At 45.3% G+C, this 14609-nt stretch overlaps 2 protein-coding genes across 3 annotated transcripts in view; both read left to right on the plus strand.

The window, feature by feature from the left end:
* CA4 (carbonic anhydrase 4) overlaps positions 1-14609 on the plus strand; it is a 255167-nt gene that overhangs the window by 232670 nt on the left and 7888 nt on the right. The gene's annotated exons all lie outside the window — the stretch shown is intronic.
* PPM1D (protein phosphatase, Mg2+/Mn2+ dependent 1D) overlaps positions 5056-14609 on the plus strand; it is a 35721-nt gene continuing 26167 nt past the window's right edge. The window contains exons 1-2 of one of the 2 annotated variants that reach the window (XM_083714589.1): positions 5056-6286; positions 14266-14494. In XM_083714589.1, the coding sequence (XP_083570715.1) occupies positions 5920-6286; positions 14266-14494 (596 nt within the window). In that variant the 5' untranslated portion in view covers positions 5056-5919. The remainder of the gene's footprint in view (positions 6287-14265; positions 14495-14609) is intronic. The other variant, XM_083714588.1, reaches the window with a different exon arrangement.

Genomic DNA, 14609 nt, shown 5'->3' on the forward strand with positions numbered 1-14609 from the left:
TTGCCTGCAGAAGGTGTCGGGTTCAATCCCTGGCATTTCCAAAAGGCTGGGACTGGAATGTAGAGAACTGCTGCTAGCCAGTGCAGACATTATTCAGCTAAATCAGGGGTAGGCAACCTAAGGCCCATGGGCCGAATGCGGCCCAATCGCCTTCTCAATCCGGCCCGCGGAGGGTCTGGGAATCAGCTTGTTTTTTCATGAGTAGAATGTGTCCTTTTATTTAAAATGCATCTCTGGGTTATTTGTGGGGGAAATTTGTTCATATTTTTTTCAAAATATAGTCCAGCCCACCACATGGTCTGAGGGACAGTGGACCGGCCCACGGCTGAAAAAGGTTGCTGACCCCTGAGCTAGATAGACCAGTGGTTTGGCTCAGGATAAGGCAGCTTCTCATGTTCCTTTGTAGTGGTGTGACAACATCTGGGAAAGTCAACGTGTATTTAAACACACACTTTTTAAATGATGCCAGCCACCTTATTCCTAAAATGACTGATGCTTGGGATTATCTCCTCAAACCTCTTTTTGTCACCACCTTTCTTACTACCGAAGAGACGCAGGTGGCACTGTGGGTTAAACCACAGAGCCTAGGACTTGGTGATCAGAAGTTCGGCGGTTTGAATCCCTGCTCCTGCCAACCTAGCAGTTCGAAAGCACGTCAAAGTGTAAGTAGATAAATACGTACCGCTCCGGCGGGAAGGTAAACAGTGTTTCCGTGCGCTGCTCTGGCTCACCACAAGCGGCTTAATCATGCTGGCCACATGACCCGGAAGCTATACACCGGCTCCCTTGGCCAATAAAGCGAGATGAGCGCCGCAACCCCAGAGTCAGCCACGACTGGACCTAATGGTCAGGGGTCCCTTTACCTTTACCTTCTTACTACCACCAAAGCTTACTTTTCAGAAAAGCCTTTGACCCAACCTGCTGGTTACAATGCTGTACTTCAAGGTGAGGCAACCTGTGAGCCTTCAGATGTTATTGGACTACAACATCCATCATCCCCAGCCAGCAACAGCCAGTGGTCCAGGTTGAAGGGACATGTAGTCCAACATCTGGAGAACCACAGGCTCCCCTTCCTTGCTGTATTTGAATTAAGCCTGTAAGAATATCTTAAGTGTCACAGATTATTCCTTTTATCTTTCACTGCCTTTTATTTCCCATGTTGGATTTTAGTTTGCAAGCTCTTGGGGCAGAGACAAAGTCTTTCGTCAGAAGAGTGTCAGGCACATCAATAACCTGTAATATATTAATAACATTCACAACAACAATACCACAATCTTTATATTCAGAGATGGAGCTGAGCATGGTGGCACAGTGTGAACATTTAAAGCATGTTTAAAACTTCCCTCAAAGAATCCTGGGAATTATAGTTTGTTAAGGGTGCTGGAGATTCTAGTTCTCTGAGGAGGTAAACTGCTGTTCTAAGGATTCTTTGGGGAACTTGTTATTTAAATGTATGGCGTGTGCACAGTTCATTGAAATGTACATGAACTGTGCTGAAAAAGTAGCTGACTGTACCACAGTGCAACGTTTTAGTTAGTGTACTGGTAGTCACACATGACATGTGCATTGAACTAGTTTAGGTTGTAGGATTGGGAAGCTTCTTGGAAAGCAGACGTAGAACTAAGCTAAGCAGGCAAAGTGACAAGTAGTCCTTGGGCTTGATTTGAGTTGTGACTTATCTCCCACAGCTTGCAAAAATACTGCTTAGCCCTGGAGATAGATCTCTCTATCTGGTGCAGTATTCGACAAAGCTCTACTCAGAGTAGCCCCATTTAAATTAAAGGGCCTAAGGTATGGTCTACTCTGAGTAGGACTAACATTGGATTCAACCTTTGGTTTCTGAACATGTACAAAGTTCATTTTGGGTCTTTTTCAGCTGCAATATAAAAGTGCTTGACTGTGAAAGATAATCAACACCTGGATAGCTCAGTCAGTAGAGCATGATACTCTCAGTCTCAGGGTTGTGGGTTCGAGCCCCTTGTTGGGCAAAAAGATTCCTGCTTTACATGGGGGTTGGACTAGATGATCCTTGTGGTCCCTTGAAACTCTATAATTCTGTGATTCAATGAACAGAGGGTTTCAGGTAGAGGGCACTCGCAGCCCAGCCGGGGGATGCCAAGGATTGAACCTGGACCTTTTGCGTGGAAAACAGATGCTCTACCACTGAACTACAACCATTAAATACAGTATATGGAAATCAGAGCCGCTGAGCAAGGAGCAGAGTTGTCTCAGCCAACCTCTAGCCTTTGGTTTTCTTCCAGAATCAGGCCACTGCTTTAGTGCATCCTGAGCATCCACGCTGCCACACTCCCTGCTTCAATTTTAAAAAATGTCTTATATATAGCTATACAGTTTTAGGTATTTCTCGATATCGTATCTATCACTCGCTACTTACACCTATGGCAAACTATCACCACTTGTCTATATAGTAGTTCTATACTACAGTATTCCTTTTTCCTCTCTCACTTCCTGTTCTAGACATCTGAGTTCGATTGCTTGCGCCTCGTTGCCTTAGGAACAGCTTAGCCGGCTCCCGCATAAACTGGCCGCCCAAACATTCTTTAACGTAATCGGGGCGCGCTCAAGTCCGCATCCGTCTCACGCAGGCGCGCACGGAACTGTTCTGTCAGCTCGCCCGCCTTCCCTCACTTCTGATTGGTCGGGGTATTTTGTACGTTTTAGTCTTCCCCGCCGGTGCTCTCGCGGAATGCTGGGAAGAGTGGCGGAAAAGAGGTTGAAAGGTTTGCTTCCTTGCAAGCAATGGACCTTCCTGCTTAGCCTTCCTGTGCTCAGAGAACGATCCATTTTGTCTGGCGGATATATTTCCAAGAAGCGCCAGCCTTATGTTTGTTATAAGCAGGAGTTGAGGGCAGTAGCCCGCCTCTGTTGTCTGTCCCTAGTAGCTGCTATTCAGAGGTAGACTGCCTCTGAAGGTGTAGGGTCCATCCCAAAATATTATAACTAATAAAAACATAATTGCGAAGGACCATTCAGTCCAGCATCTGATTCCTCTCATTGACTGAACAGAAGTCGTAGAAAAAGGTCTGCAAGATAAGAAAATCCTTAGTGGATCAGGATCTGTTGAGTCCAGTATCCTGTTCTCACATGGAGAACATAGGCATTGTGGTCAGCCACATTCTCCATGAATTTGACTAGCCTCTTTTTAATTCATTCTTTGTAAAATACACAATTGTAATACATATACCAACAGCTAGTTTCTCACACACAAAACTGACCAAGAATAGTGCTGGTACATTTTGCATCATATCTCAGGTTCTACAAAACCTAGAGACTATAAACTTTTTTTAAAAAAAATAATGAGTGAATACTTCTCATAAAATAATGTTTGTCATTTACAGTTTTTAGGATCACATTTATTAAGACTAACTTATTTAAACAACAATCTGCTGTCCAATTAATTAAGGGCACCTTCTGAGTCAGTTAAGTTTTTTTCCTCCTCATATTGCCCTGTCGCAAAAATCACCAACCTAACTGATTAAACATTACAGCCCTATTATTACCAGGCAGGAACCTTTTTTTTAGTTTTTTGACACCTACTTAAAACTTTTTAATTTAGGCAAGCCTGCTCAGATGTGAAACCTTGTTATGTTCAATTGTTTTAAAAAATCATCGATTTTTATCTATATTTTGTTAACTGTATTATGTCACCAGTTTTTTAAAGTCTGTTTTTATTGCTATTTTTAATGAACAATTTGAACCATTTAATATTAAACCACTTAGGAGATATATTTTTTTATTAAGCGGCATATACATTTTAATAAATTAAAAGGGTATCTAGCACTTTTGAGATATTCAGGTCGCTTTTCAACACACCTTGTTGCAAGTTTCTGGTTGTGACAAAGCCAGGTAAGATGCCAAGTTACAAACCTTACTGTGTTTCGTCTAGTTTTTGATTGCAAGCCCTGTTGGACAGAGAGACCTGTCAAACCTGTTATTTGCAGAGCCTCAGGTAAAAAGATAAAGAAACATAGTGTTTTGTAACACCTTAACGACTGAGGCTGAAGTCATATACCTAATGACCCTGGGAAGGGAGTCCCACTGAGCTCAATGGGAATGACATATTATTATGGCATAATAGGCTTTCGTGAAATAGTGTCCACATCATCAGCTGCATGGAGTGTGTTATCCATGCCTAATTAGCCGGTATATAAACACACACACAAAGTAGTAAAAAATGCAAGCAGTCTGGTCAGAGGGAAATTAAACGCAAGCAGGGCAGACTGTTGTCAACTATATCAAAGCTTAATTATAATAATTTTAACTGGAAGGTAGGGCCCTGTGTCACAGGCACATAAAATATATTGCAGCTCCTCACCATCCATCATTCTAACCACTGTGTATGTAACAAGGCCAAGACAGTCATAAGACTTACAATTTCTGGAGCCTGTTGTAGTCTGTCCCTAGTAGTGTGTGAGAGTGTCGGGGTGTTATCAGGAGTATGTGTACTTTAAATATGGCTAAGTCTAGATCCTACCCCATTGTTTTGATTACAATTTTAAAAAATTCAAATTTCTAAATATTTCTGTTATATGTTGTTACCATAGCACAAGTAAGAGGTTAAAGGCAGAGACCCTGCCAAGAAAGCTTCATGAATATGAATTCATTATGCCATTAAAATAATTTTAAAAAATCAAAGACAAACACCTTTTAACCTGAATCAAACCATTTTTTGTTAAAAAAAAATAAGTCAAAGAAAACTTTATTGAATAAAACAATATATACATGGTTTCGAACACCTTGGGGTAACTTTTCCAAAAAGGCCACTTGTTGCACAATGTATGCATGAATTATAACAAATATTGACTAAAGAAAAAAAATAATAACACGAATTAAAGCATGCTTTAATAATGATACCTCAATCCATCATAATAAATATTAATTACAGAAAAATAATATGAATTAAAAGATACTCTTTAACAATGGAATGTTTATGTTTTGTTTATGAATTCAATAACTTGCACTCCTGAGTCCTGTAAAAACGGATCAAGGCAGAGTACAACGATAAAAAAAAAAATCAACGCCAGACAAAAGCTTTCTTCTATGACAAGGGTCCTCGGTTATCCTTTATCTGTAGGGCTTTTGAGAAGTGTGCGGGGTGTTTGGAACGCATATCTTCCTCCCCTAAGTTTTAATATGGGGCTATTTTTGCTTCGCTTTCCGCTGCCTTTGGAGTAAGGTAAAGCGACTAACAAATCCAACGATCAAATAGATATTACGGTAATTTAAAAATACTAACAACACTGTAACCGCCAACCCATTCCATCTTCTGCCTAGATTACAAGGAGGTCCTTAAAACACAACATGAAAAGATTTGAGTTTGTCAGCGCGTGGGAGGAAGGAGCAACAGGGAGAACTGGCAAATCTGTCCTTTGCGCGCGCCTCCCTCGTTTTCCCTTTTCGGCGGGGGAGGCGGAGGCTAGTGCACGCGAGGCGCGCCCCCCGCTCCTCCCTTGGAACGTCGAACCTCCCCGGCGTTCTATCGGAAGCGGCGATTGTTCCGCCTTTTGCTACATCGCGCTCCGAGCCGCCCGCGCGGAGGGTTAGAGACGGGGAGAGGGAGAACCAGAACAGGGCATGCCTGGACAGCGCCTGCCAGCGCCTCCGCCGCCGCCGCGGCTCCTCCTCTTCCTCCGACGGTCATAAACAATAAAGTCACCGCCGGCCGGGAGAGAGAGAGAGAGAAAGAGAGAGATTGATTGATTTGGGGGGGGGGGGAGAGGAGGGAGCATCAAAAGAAAGAAGCCGAGCGCGGATCATCTCTAGGCTTTTCAGGGGAGCAGGGAAGCAGGAGGAGAAGAAGAAGGGATAAAGCGGAGGAAGGAGGTGGGGGGGCGGCCGCGGCGGCCGCAGCCTGGTTCCCGTCGGGAGGAGGCAGAGGGGGCGGCCCGATCTCCCCGCATGGAGGGTCCCTGCTCTCTGGGGGTGAGCCTCTTCTCGGACCAAGGCGGCAGGAAATACATGGAGGACGTCACCCGCATCTTGGTCGAGCCGGAGCCAGAGGCGGCGTCGGGGATGGGCGCAGCGAGTGGCGGCGGCGGCGGCAGAGCATTAGACGGGGATGATGGCGGCGGCGGCGACCGCTCGGTGGCCTTCTTCGCCGTCTGCGATGGGCACGGCGGGCGCGAGGCGGCCCATTTCGCCCGGGAGAACCTGTGGCCTTTCATCAAGAAGCAGAAGGGCTTCCGATCCCACAAGCCGGCCGCCGTCTGCGCCGCCCTCCGCAAGGGCTTCCTCGCCTGCCACCGGGCCATGTGGAAGAAGCTGCGTAAGTTACTGCTGCCCTTCGCTGCTTGTAAACCCCACACCGCCTTGTTTGTTTGTTTACCTCCCCCTTCCCCACGTTTGTTTGTTTACCTTTACCCCTCATCGCAGCTTCCCCCTATATAGTCAGCGGGACTTGCTTTGCAGCCAAGTAAATGGGTGCACGATGACAGCTGAACTTTGCGTCGGAGTTTACTCGGGAGTAACGGCGCAATCCTAACGATACTTGTTCAGAAGTAAGGCCTACTGAATTCAGTGGGGCTTGCTCCCTCTCCTCCGGTAAGTGAGGTTCGAATTGCCTACTTTACAACGCAGTCCTAACCCTGCCATGCTTGAGTTCAGTGGGGCTTACTCCCGGGTAAGTAGGGTTCGGATTGCAACTGAAGCTCCGGATAGATGCAGGTTTACTCAGGAGGAAGGCGTTTGTCTTCTATGAATTGGGCTTCCTCCCAGGTAAATGAGCAAAAGCCTCGCACCCCTATGGGCAGCGTCTCAGAATTAACTCCTCTGGAGTTGCTAAGGATGTATCCAACTAAATTCTAATGCCCATTGAAAGACATAGACCTGATTTAGTCGTGCCCCTTTGATTTCAGTGGCTAGGCTCTAAGTAGAACATAACACTAGATGCAACCAGCTGTCATCTTCCTGGTGGAATCCAGTGGGATTTCCAGAATGACAGCACGTTTTCTTGCAAGCCTGTGCAGGTCACCTTGGAAGTAAGTCCTACAAGATTCAGGAAGATCCTGGATGTTGTGCCACACAGTGTTATAGGGCCAGCTTCAAAGTCCTCCCCTGTTCACGCCTACTTCAGAGGTAGCTCTCACTGAGTTACTCAGTCTGTTATTTAATTGTTTTGCTTTCAATGAAGCTTACTCCCTTGTAAATGGATTTACAATGGCAGTGGGGATCCCTCCATTGTGTGTGTGTGTTTTGGGGAGCATCTTCCATGACACCTCCTTTCCTGGAATTAAAGTAGCTCCAGGTTTTTACTTCCTTTCTGTAGCATTCACATAAGGGAAGACAGATCCTGATTAAATCTGACTCAGGATAAATTGGATAGTATTATTTTGGGCTGCTGTTACAAGTGATGCATTTGGATTATTATTTTTTAATGCATCATGCATTGGATAGGATTGTGTGGGGTTTTTTTAGTTAAAAAATAGTATTATTGATAATAGATTGTTGTCTGAATTTATGACCTGCCAATAAAAAAAAGTTGTGACATAAATATTCCGACATGTAGCCGGATCCTGTGTGTGTTGCCTAGGAAATGTGTCCTACTGCATTGAGTGGGACTACAGGAATTCAGGTGCTGCCTTAAGCTGAGTTAGACCATTGGGGTCCACCAGTGTTCGAAATTAGCCAGGCACCAGGCACATTTTGCTGTTGGCAAGAGTCCAGTTGTGACTACATGGAGATCTCTGGATGCCAGGTTGGCAATTGACATCTCCCTCTGGCTGGCTTCTCCAGCTTTCTTAAGCAAGTAAGCAGAAGAGCTTATTTACTGCATTTATATCCCACCTTTCCCCCCAGAGAGTGGGTCACCCACCCCCTCCTCAGTTAATCCCTACAACAACCTTGTGAGGTAGGTTAGGAGGCTGTGATTGACTCCCAGGGTCACCCAGTGAGTGAGCTTAATGACTTGAGTGGGGATTTGAACCCTGATTTCTTGGGTCCTAGTCCAACACTTTAACACTGGCTTCCCAGAGTCCTCCTGCTGTGGAGCAGCTATATAAATTAAGTAGGTAAATAAACATGGGGAAAGCAAAATGTCAATTAAAGAAGGATCTGAAATATTTTCCTTGAAGCTTGGCTTTGTTTTATTCCGGATTGTTTTATTTGATATTTTAATGTGTTGTAAACCACTTTAAGATTTTTTTTTGTTTAAACTATAATGCAGTATAGAAATGAAACTAATAATAATAAATCTCACTGCCCCCCCATGGTGCCTAGACATTTAATTGTGTTGACTGTAGCCCAGGTTTAAGGAACCATTTGGCAATTAGCTTATTTACCTGTTTCTAACACTGGCACCTAGCTCACTACAGTGGTACCTCGGGTTAAGTACTTAATTCATTTTGGAGGTCCGTTCTTAACCTGAAACTTTTCTTAATCTGAAGCACCACTTTAGCTAATGGGGCCTCCCGCTGCTACTGCACTGCCCGAGCCTGATTTCTGTTCTCATCCTGAAGCAAAGTTCTTAACCCGAGGTACTATTTCTGGGTTAGCAGAGTCTGTAACCTGAAGCGTACGTAACCCGAGGTACCACTGTATTGTTGGCATCACTCCAGGATTTCAGACAGGAATATTTACCAGCCCTACTACCTGGAGAAGCTTGGGGATCCAACCTGAGACCTTTGCATGCAGAGCAAATGTTCAACTACTGAGTTATAGCCCCTTTCTCAAAGGGAGCCTAACCCCAATGGGGCTTATTCTGAAATTAATCACCTGCAGAATTGTGGCCCAGTTTTATGAACACTCATGTAGGGAGGAGGATGCCCAAATGAGGAGTAGATGTTGGCTTGGGCCTTAGTTCTGTTTCTGCCTGCTTGGTGCCAAATCCTGTTGATCTCTGGGGTGAACACATGCATGGAACCAGACTCCAGAGCTGGGACTTTGTGTGTAGAGGAAGTGTTGACTGGGTCTCGCTTACAAAGTAATTGCACACATCTGTGAATAGACAGAATCTCATCTTCATGTGGAACTGTTGACCCGTGGTTTCACATAACTTTCAGCCAGGGGTGGGCAACCAGATGTTTTTGGACTCCAGCTCCCATCATCCTTGAATGTGTTGCCTGGGGCTGATGGCATTAAGCCCATCAACATCCAGAGAGCTGCATGATTGCTAAGAAAGCCAATGGTTCCTCCTGCCTGACATGGTCAATGAATGCAGAGGCACTGGGGCAGTTGACAAGAGTCTATTCAAGTTACCGTATTTTTCCGTGTATAAGACGCCCCCATGTATAAGACGCCCCCTCTTTTTTGAGCCCAAAATTAAGAAATAATTAATTTTTTGGGGGGAAATACAGTCTTATACACGGAAAAATACAGTAACTCTTCAGTTAATTTCCAGTATTTTGGATTGCTTGTGCTTTTAGTCCATAGCTCCATTCACCTGAATTGACACTCTAGAGGTGCTCTTCTACGGCACTCGCAAGTTTGTTGTAGTTGGCTAGAGTAGGACCCATGAATCCTGGGTTCAAATCCCTACTCAGCCACCACGTTTTCACTGGGTGACTTTGGGCCAGTCGGCATCTCTCAGTCTTAACCTACCTGGGGGAGTGGGGGAATCACATATGCTATCTTGAGCTCTTTAGAAGAAAGGTGAGATATAAAAATAAAATCCTGCTTATTTGAGTGGGACTTACTCTTGGTTAAATGTGTGTAGCATTGTCAGCTTGTACACCCACCGCAATTAACCCCCCCCTTTTGCAGGCTTAATTCTTCATTACAACTGTTTCACTGCTCATTTTGCCTTCACTTCTTTTCCCCCTTTAAAAAAAATGTACATTATTTGAAATTCATGGTCATTTATCCCCTTCCTTGATCCTGTGTTAGTAGCGTGAAAGCTGGGTAATGTTCCTGAACTTGGATATGTGTGGAAATGAAGAAAAAATTAAGTACAAAACTCAGAATATCCTAATAGCCCCGTTTTGTCAGTGTATATCATGAAAGGAAACACTTGTGCATTTTAAGCGCTTTGCAGAACTCTGGACTCCTATCCATTAATAAGATTGTACCCTTTTCTCCTTACTTGGGCTGCAATCCTTCCATGCGCCTACCTAGAAGTAAACCATGTTGAATTCATTGGGGCTTCAGGTAAAGTGGGGTTAGCATTTCAGCTTTTGTCTCTCCCTTCCTCTATCCCAAACCCCCTGTAAGCTCTTTGTTAAAACAGGGTATGGCCAAAATTGGTTACAGCTTGTTGTAGCCAGGAAACAGGCCTGGACTGAATTAGTGACAACAAGGGGAATGTCCGAAATATATATTGCAAATGCCCGGTTCTCATAAAGAATGGAGCGTGGCTGTCAAATTTCAGATTTCCTTCCTTAATTGTTTTGCAGAGCAGAACCGGAGTATGTTTGTGTGTGCCATTTTAGGGTCTGTTTCTCTCACCCATTTTCCTGGTTTTTCAGGCTACATAAGATAGCATCAGGGACATATCAGGTTGCTTTCTGTAGCCCCCTCCATGTTATTCTCCCCTCCCCTTCACCTGGCTGCAAGTTTTTCCAGAGGCAGCCACTCCAGGTGCCATTTTAAATTCCCCACAATGCGATGGGGCGCACTCAGTGTAGTGTCGCACCAGGGAACCCTGGGAAAGAAAAATGGCAGCCTTCAGCGGCCAATGGCATAGCAAGGTCTTGGGGCACTGCGATCAGGTCACAGAAGAAAGATGGGGTATAAATGAACTGGGTGGGAGGGAACACTGCATGTTGGGAAGTCTGCAGTCATGCTTAGGTTTGCAAGGTGTAGCTGATGAATCAATCAAAATGTTCTCAACTGACTAAAAAGTTGCTCCTGATTAATAGGGCAGGAAGCTTTTATTTTTTAAAAAAATAAAACATTTTTAATGCAGGTCACATTAGGAAATAGGCGTAGCCTCTTGTGTGTGATAGGGTTTGGTCCTCAACATCTTGGGATACAGTTGGGAAAGGCTTCCTGTCTAAAATCTTGGAGAGCTGCTGCCAGTCCGTGTAGACAATAGTGGGCCAATGGTCTGAAAAGTACTATAAGGCATCCATTTGGCCACTGTGATGCTGGGCCTTTGGTCAGATCTACCAGGGCTCTTCTTAGGTTCTTATGACCCTAAATTAACTGCACTGTACAGTACAGTGGTACCTCTGGTTAAGTACTTACTTTGTTCTGGAGGTCCGTTCTTAACCTGAAACTGTTCTTAACCTGAAGCACCACTTTAGCTAATGGGACCTACTGCTGCCGCTGCGTCACCAGAGCACAATTTCTGTTCTCATCTTGAAGCAAAGTTCCTAATCTGAAGCACTATTTCTGGGTTAGCGGAGTCTGTAACCTGAAGCGTATGTAACCTGAAGCGTATGTAACCTGAGGTGCCACTGTACAGTGCCTGTCATTCTTGCCCAAACCCTGATTTTTTTTATTTGCAGGTATTCTATTTATCGTCATTTCCCTAACTGTTCATTTACACATTGCATTTGAGCTTTCACATGATGCCAAAAGCCACGTCCGCATCTATAGTGCAAGCTTCGTACCCATTTCCATATTACTGTACTTACAAATGGATTGTTCTTTTCCTGGAAAGAAATAACACTGAAATTAGCCCTGAACTTGCACTATATTCCACTAAAAGTTCAAGAAGTAGCTTTTATGTTGTTTGAAAGCTCAAATATAATGCAGAACTGAATAAGGGAAACAGAATAAGCTTCCGTGTGGAATAAGCCAGTGTGGTGTTGTGGTTAAGAGTGGTAGTCTTGTAATCTGGGGAACCAGGTTCACGTCTCCGCTCCTCCACCTGCAGCTGATGGGTGACCTTGGGCTAGTCACACTTCTCTGAAGTCTCTCAGCCCCACTCACTTCACAGAGTGTTTGTTGTGGGGGAGGAAGGGAAAGGAGAATGTTAGCCGCTTTGAGACTCCTTAAAGAGAGTGAAAGGCGGGATATCAAATCCAAACTCCTCTTCTTCTTCTTCTTCCATGTGAATGCAGCCTTAGAGTTGGATCTGGAAGAGCTGGACTCAAATCTCCACTTTAACCGTGAATTTATGGGGTGGACTTGGGTGCAGTCAAGTTCTCCTTAAATGGACATCTGCCTTGCATGGTTATTGAGGATCTTGCCTTCAGCTTTGTTACCCAGAAGGAAAAGTGGGATGCAGATAATAGCTAAATAAATAAAATGCTTGCAATAATAATAATAATAATAATAATAATAATAATAATAATAATAATAATAATAATTAGGGTTTAGGCAGGACTGACAGGGGCTGAACAAAAAAAAAATTTTTTTTTGTTTGTTTTGACTATGACAGACCAACACGGCTACCTATCTGTGACAGGGGCTGTACATTGCTGTTAATTCTGGATCATAAGAACCTAAGAAAAGAGCCCTTGGTGGATCGGACCGAAAGCCCACCAAGCCCAGCATGTCAGCGGCCACCCAGTTGCCTGTGCGAAGTCCGCAAGCGTGTCAGGAACGCAACAGCGAATCTGCCAACTTGTGATTCCCAGCAGCTGGGCATTCAGAGAAGAAGTACGAGCTGCAAGAAGGAGCGAAGGGCTGAAAATCAGTGTCAAGACCCAGGGTTGCTCTTAGCAGCTGGGCTTTCGAGCCCCAGCTGGCAATTGGCATGTGCTGCAGCCAGTTGATGCACTCTTGGCTCTGTTCCCTGGCCAATGGCTCAGGGGTGTAGGGGAGGGACCTGCCTTTGTTCCTCTGAGTGCATTTGGTTCACAAGGGGGAGGGAGAGAGAGAGGGGGGGGGCTGCAAAAATCTGTCCTCTGTCCTGTGTGTGTGTGTGTGTGTGTGTGTGTGTGTGTGTGTGTAGGGGAGAGGAGAGGTGTCTAGAAAAGTCTTGATTGGATCTCTGAGTTTAAGCATGCCTTCTGTGTATGTGTGGGCTCAAACAAAAAACGGATTTGACCATGAGCTGACTGTGGTTGTACACAGTTCGTTGTGCTGCTGTTTCTTTAATCCTTGTGGTGCCGTGATATTTGTGGTGTATATGTTGTGTCCTCCCCCACCCCCCCAAAGGCATCCTCAGTGTCTCAGAAGAGTTGGGAAATGTAGGAAGTGGCCTTATATCAAGTCAGAACATTGGTCCATAAAGCTCAATATTGTCCACACTGACTGGCAGCAGTTTCAGGCGGGGGGGGGGGAGGTCTCACCCGACCCTTGAGCCTTCCTCACGTGTAACAGATGCTGTACCATTCAAAAACAACCCCTTCCTGAGAAGCTGTGAGGAGACCCCCCCCCCATTCCCCTCCTGGAGCCACAGTGTGGTTTAACAAGCCCTATTCTTGAAATTGAAGCTCTGTGAGGGGGACAGGCGTCTCCTAGCAACTCTCAGCACCCCTAACAAATGGCCTTTCCCAGAATTATTTAGGGGTGGCAGAAGCCATCGCTTTTTAGAGTCACATGCTAGTGCTTTAAGTTGATGGCGCACATGTGGCCTTTGAGTTTGGGAACTGGCCCACTGGATACAGGGAATAGTCACTTCCATGTTTTCCCTTGCTTTTGACTCTGGCCCTGCCCACTGCTGGAATGCAGCTTCTGGAAATAAGGGAATGTGGGCTTTATGCTGAGAAAATTTCCCCATTATTATTATTATTATTATTAGTAGTAGTAGTAGTATACTGCCCTTCATCCAAAAGCCTCAGAGCAGTTCACAGCATTAAAATATAAGATAAAACAAAATACATAATAAAAACCAGAACAGAATATACCAATCTCCCCCCTCAAAAAAACACATTTAAAAGGATATATGTTAATTGGCCCAAGGCCTGATTGAAGAGGACCATTTCCGCCTGGCACCTAAACATATATAATGAAGGCGGTCCTCAAAGTATTGCAGCCCTGAGCCATTTAAGGCTTTATAGGTCAAAACCAGCATTTTGAATCGGGCCAGGAAGCTAATGGGATGCCAATGCAGTTGGTCCAGGACCGACTCAAACCATCTTGTCTCAGTGAGCAACCTGGCCACCAAATTCTGCATTGGCTGATGTTTCTGGACCGTCTTCAGAGGCAACCCCATGTATAAATACGTTGAGGTAATCTAACTGAGAGGTTACCAGAGCCTAGGCGACAGAAGTGCGGCTATCCCTGTCCAGATTGGGGCGCAGCTGGGCCACCAGCCGAAGCTGATGGAAGGCACGCTGCGCCACCGAGGCCACCTGACCCCTTCAGGGAATGAGTATCTGTAGGCCTGGTTTATGCCTGTACTTTTTGTTCAGGATGATGTGCCTAAGTTAAAACCCATTTTCTCATCTCTCTCTCTCTCCCCACCACGCTTTGCAGCAGAGTGGCCGAAGACCATGACAGGCCTGCCAAGCACATCTGGGACGACTGCCAGCGTGGTCATCATCCGGGGCTCAAAGATGTACGTGGCTCACGTCGGCGACTCAGGTGTGGTGCTCGGAGTCCAAGACGACCCCAAGGATGACTTCATCCGGGCTGTGGAGGTGACGCAGGATCACAAGCCTGAGCTCCCGAAGGAGAGGCAGCGGATTGAAGGCCTCGGGGGCAGGTAGCCATCTTGTCTTATCTTCTTGTGCTGTGTGGTGAAAAAGTTGGTTCTGCTGGACAGGTTGGATCAGGGGTCAGCAAGCTTTTTCAGCAGGGGGCCGGTCCACTGTCCCTCA

The sequence above is a fragment of the Podarcis gaigeae genome, assembly GCF_964106915.1.
Source record: "Podarcis gaigeae genome assembly, chromosome: 15".
In the NCBI taxonomy this organism is placed as follows: domain Eukaryota; kingdom Metazoa; phylum Chordata; class Lepidosauria; order Squamata; family Lacertidae; genus Podarcis; species Podarcis gaigeae.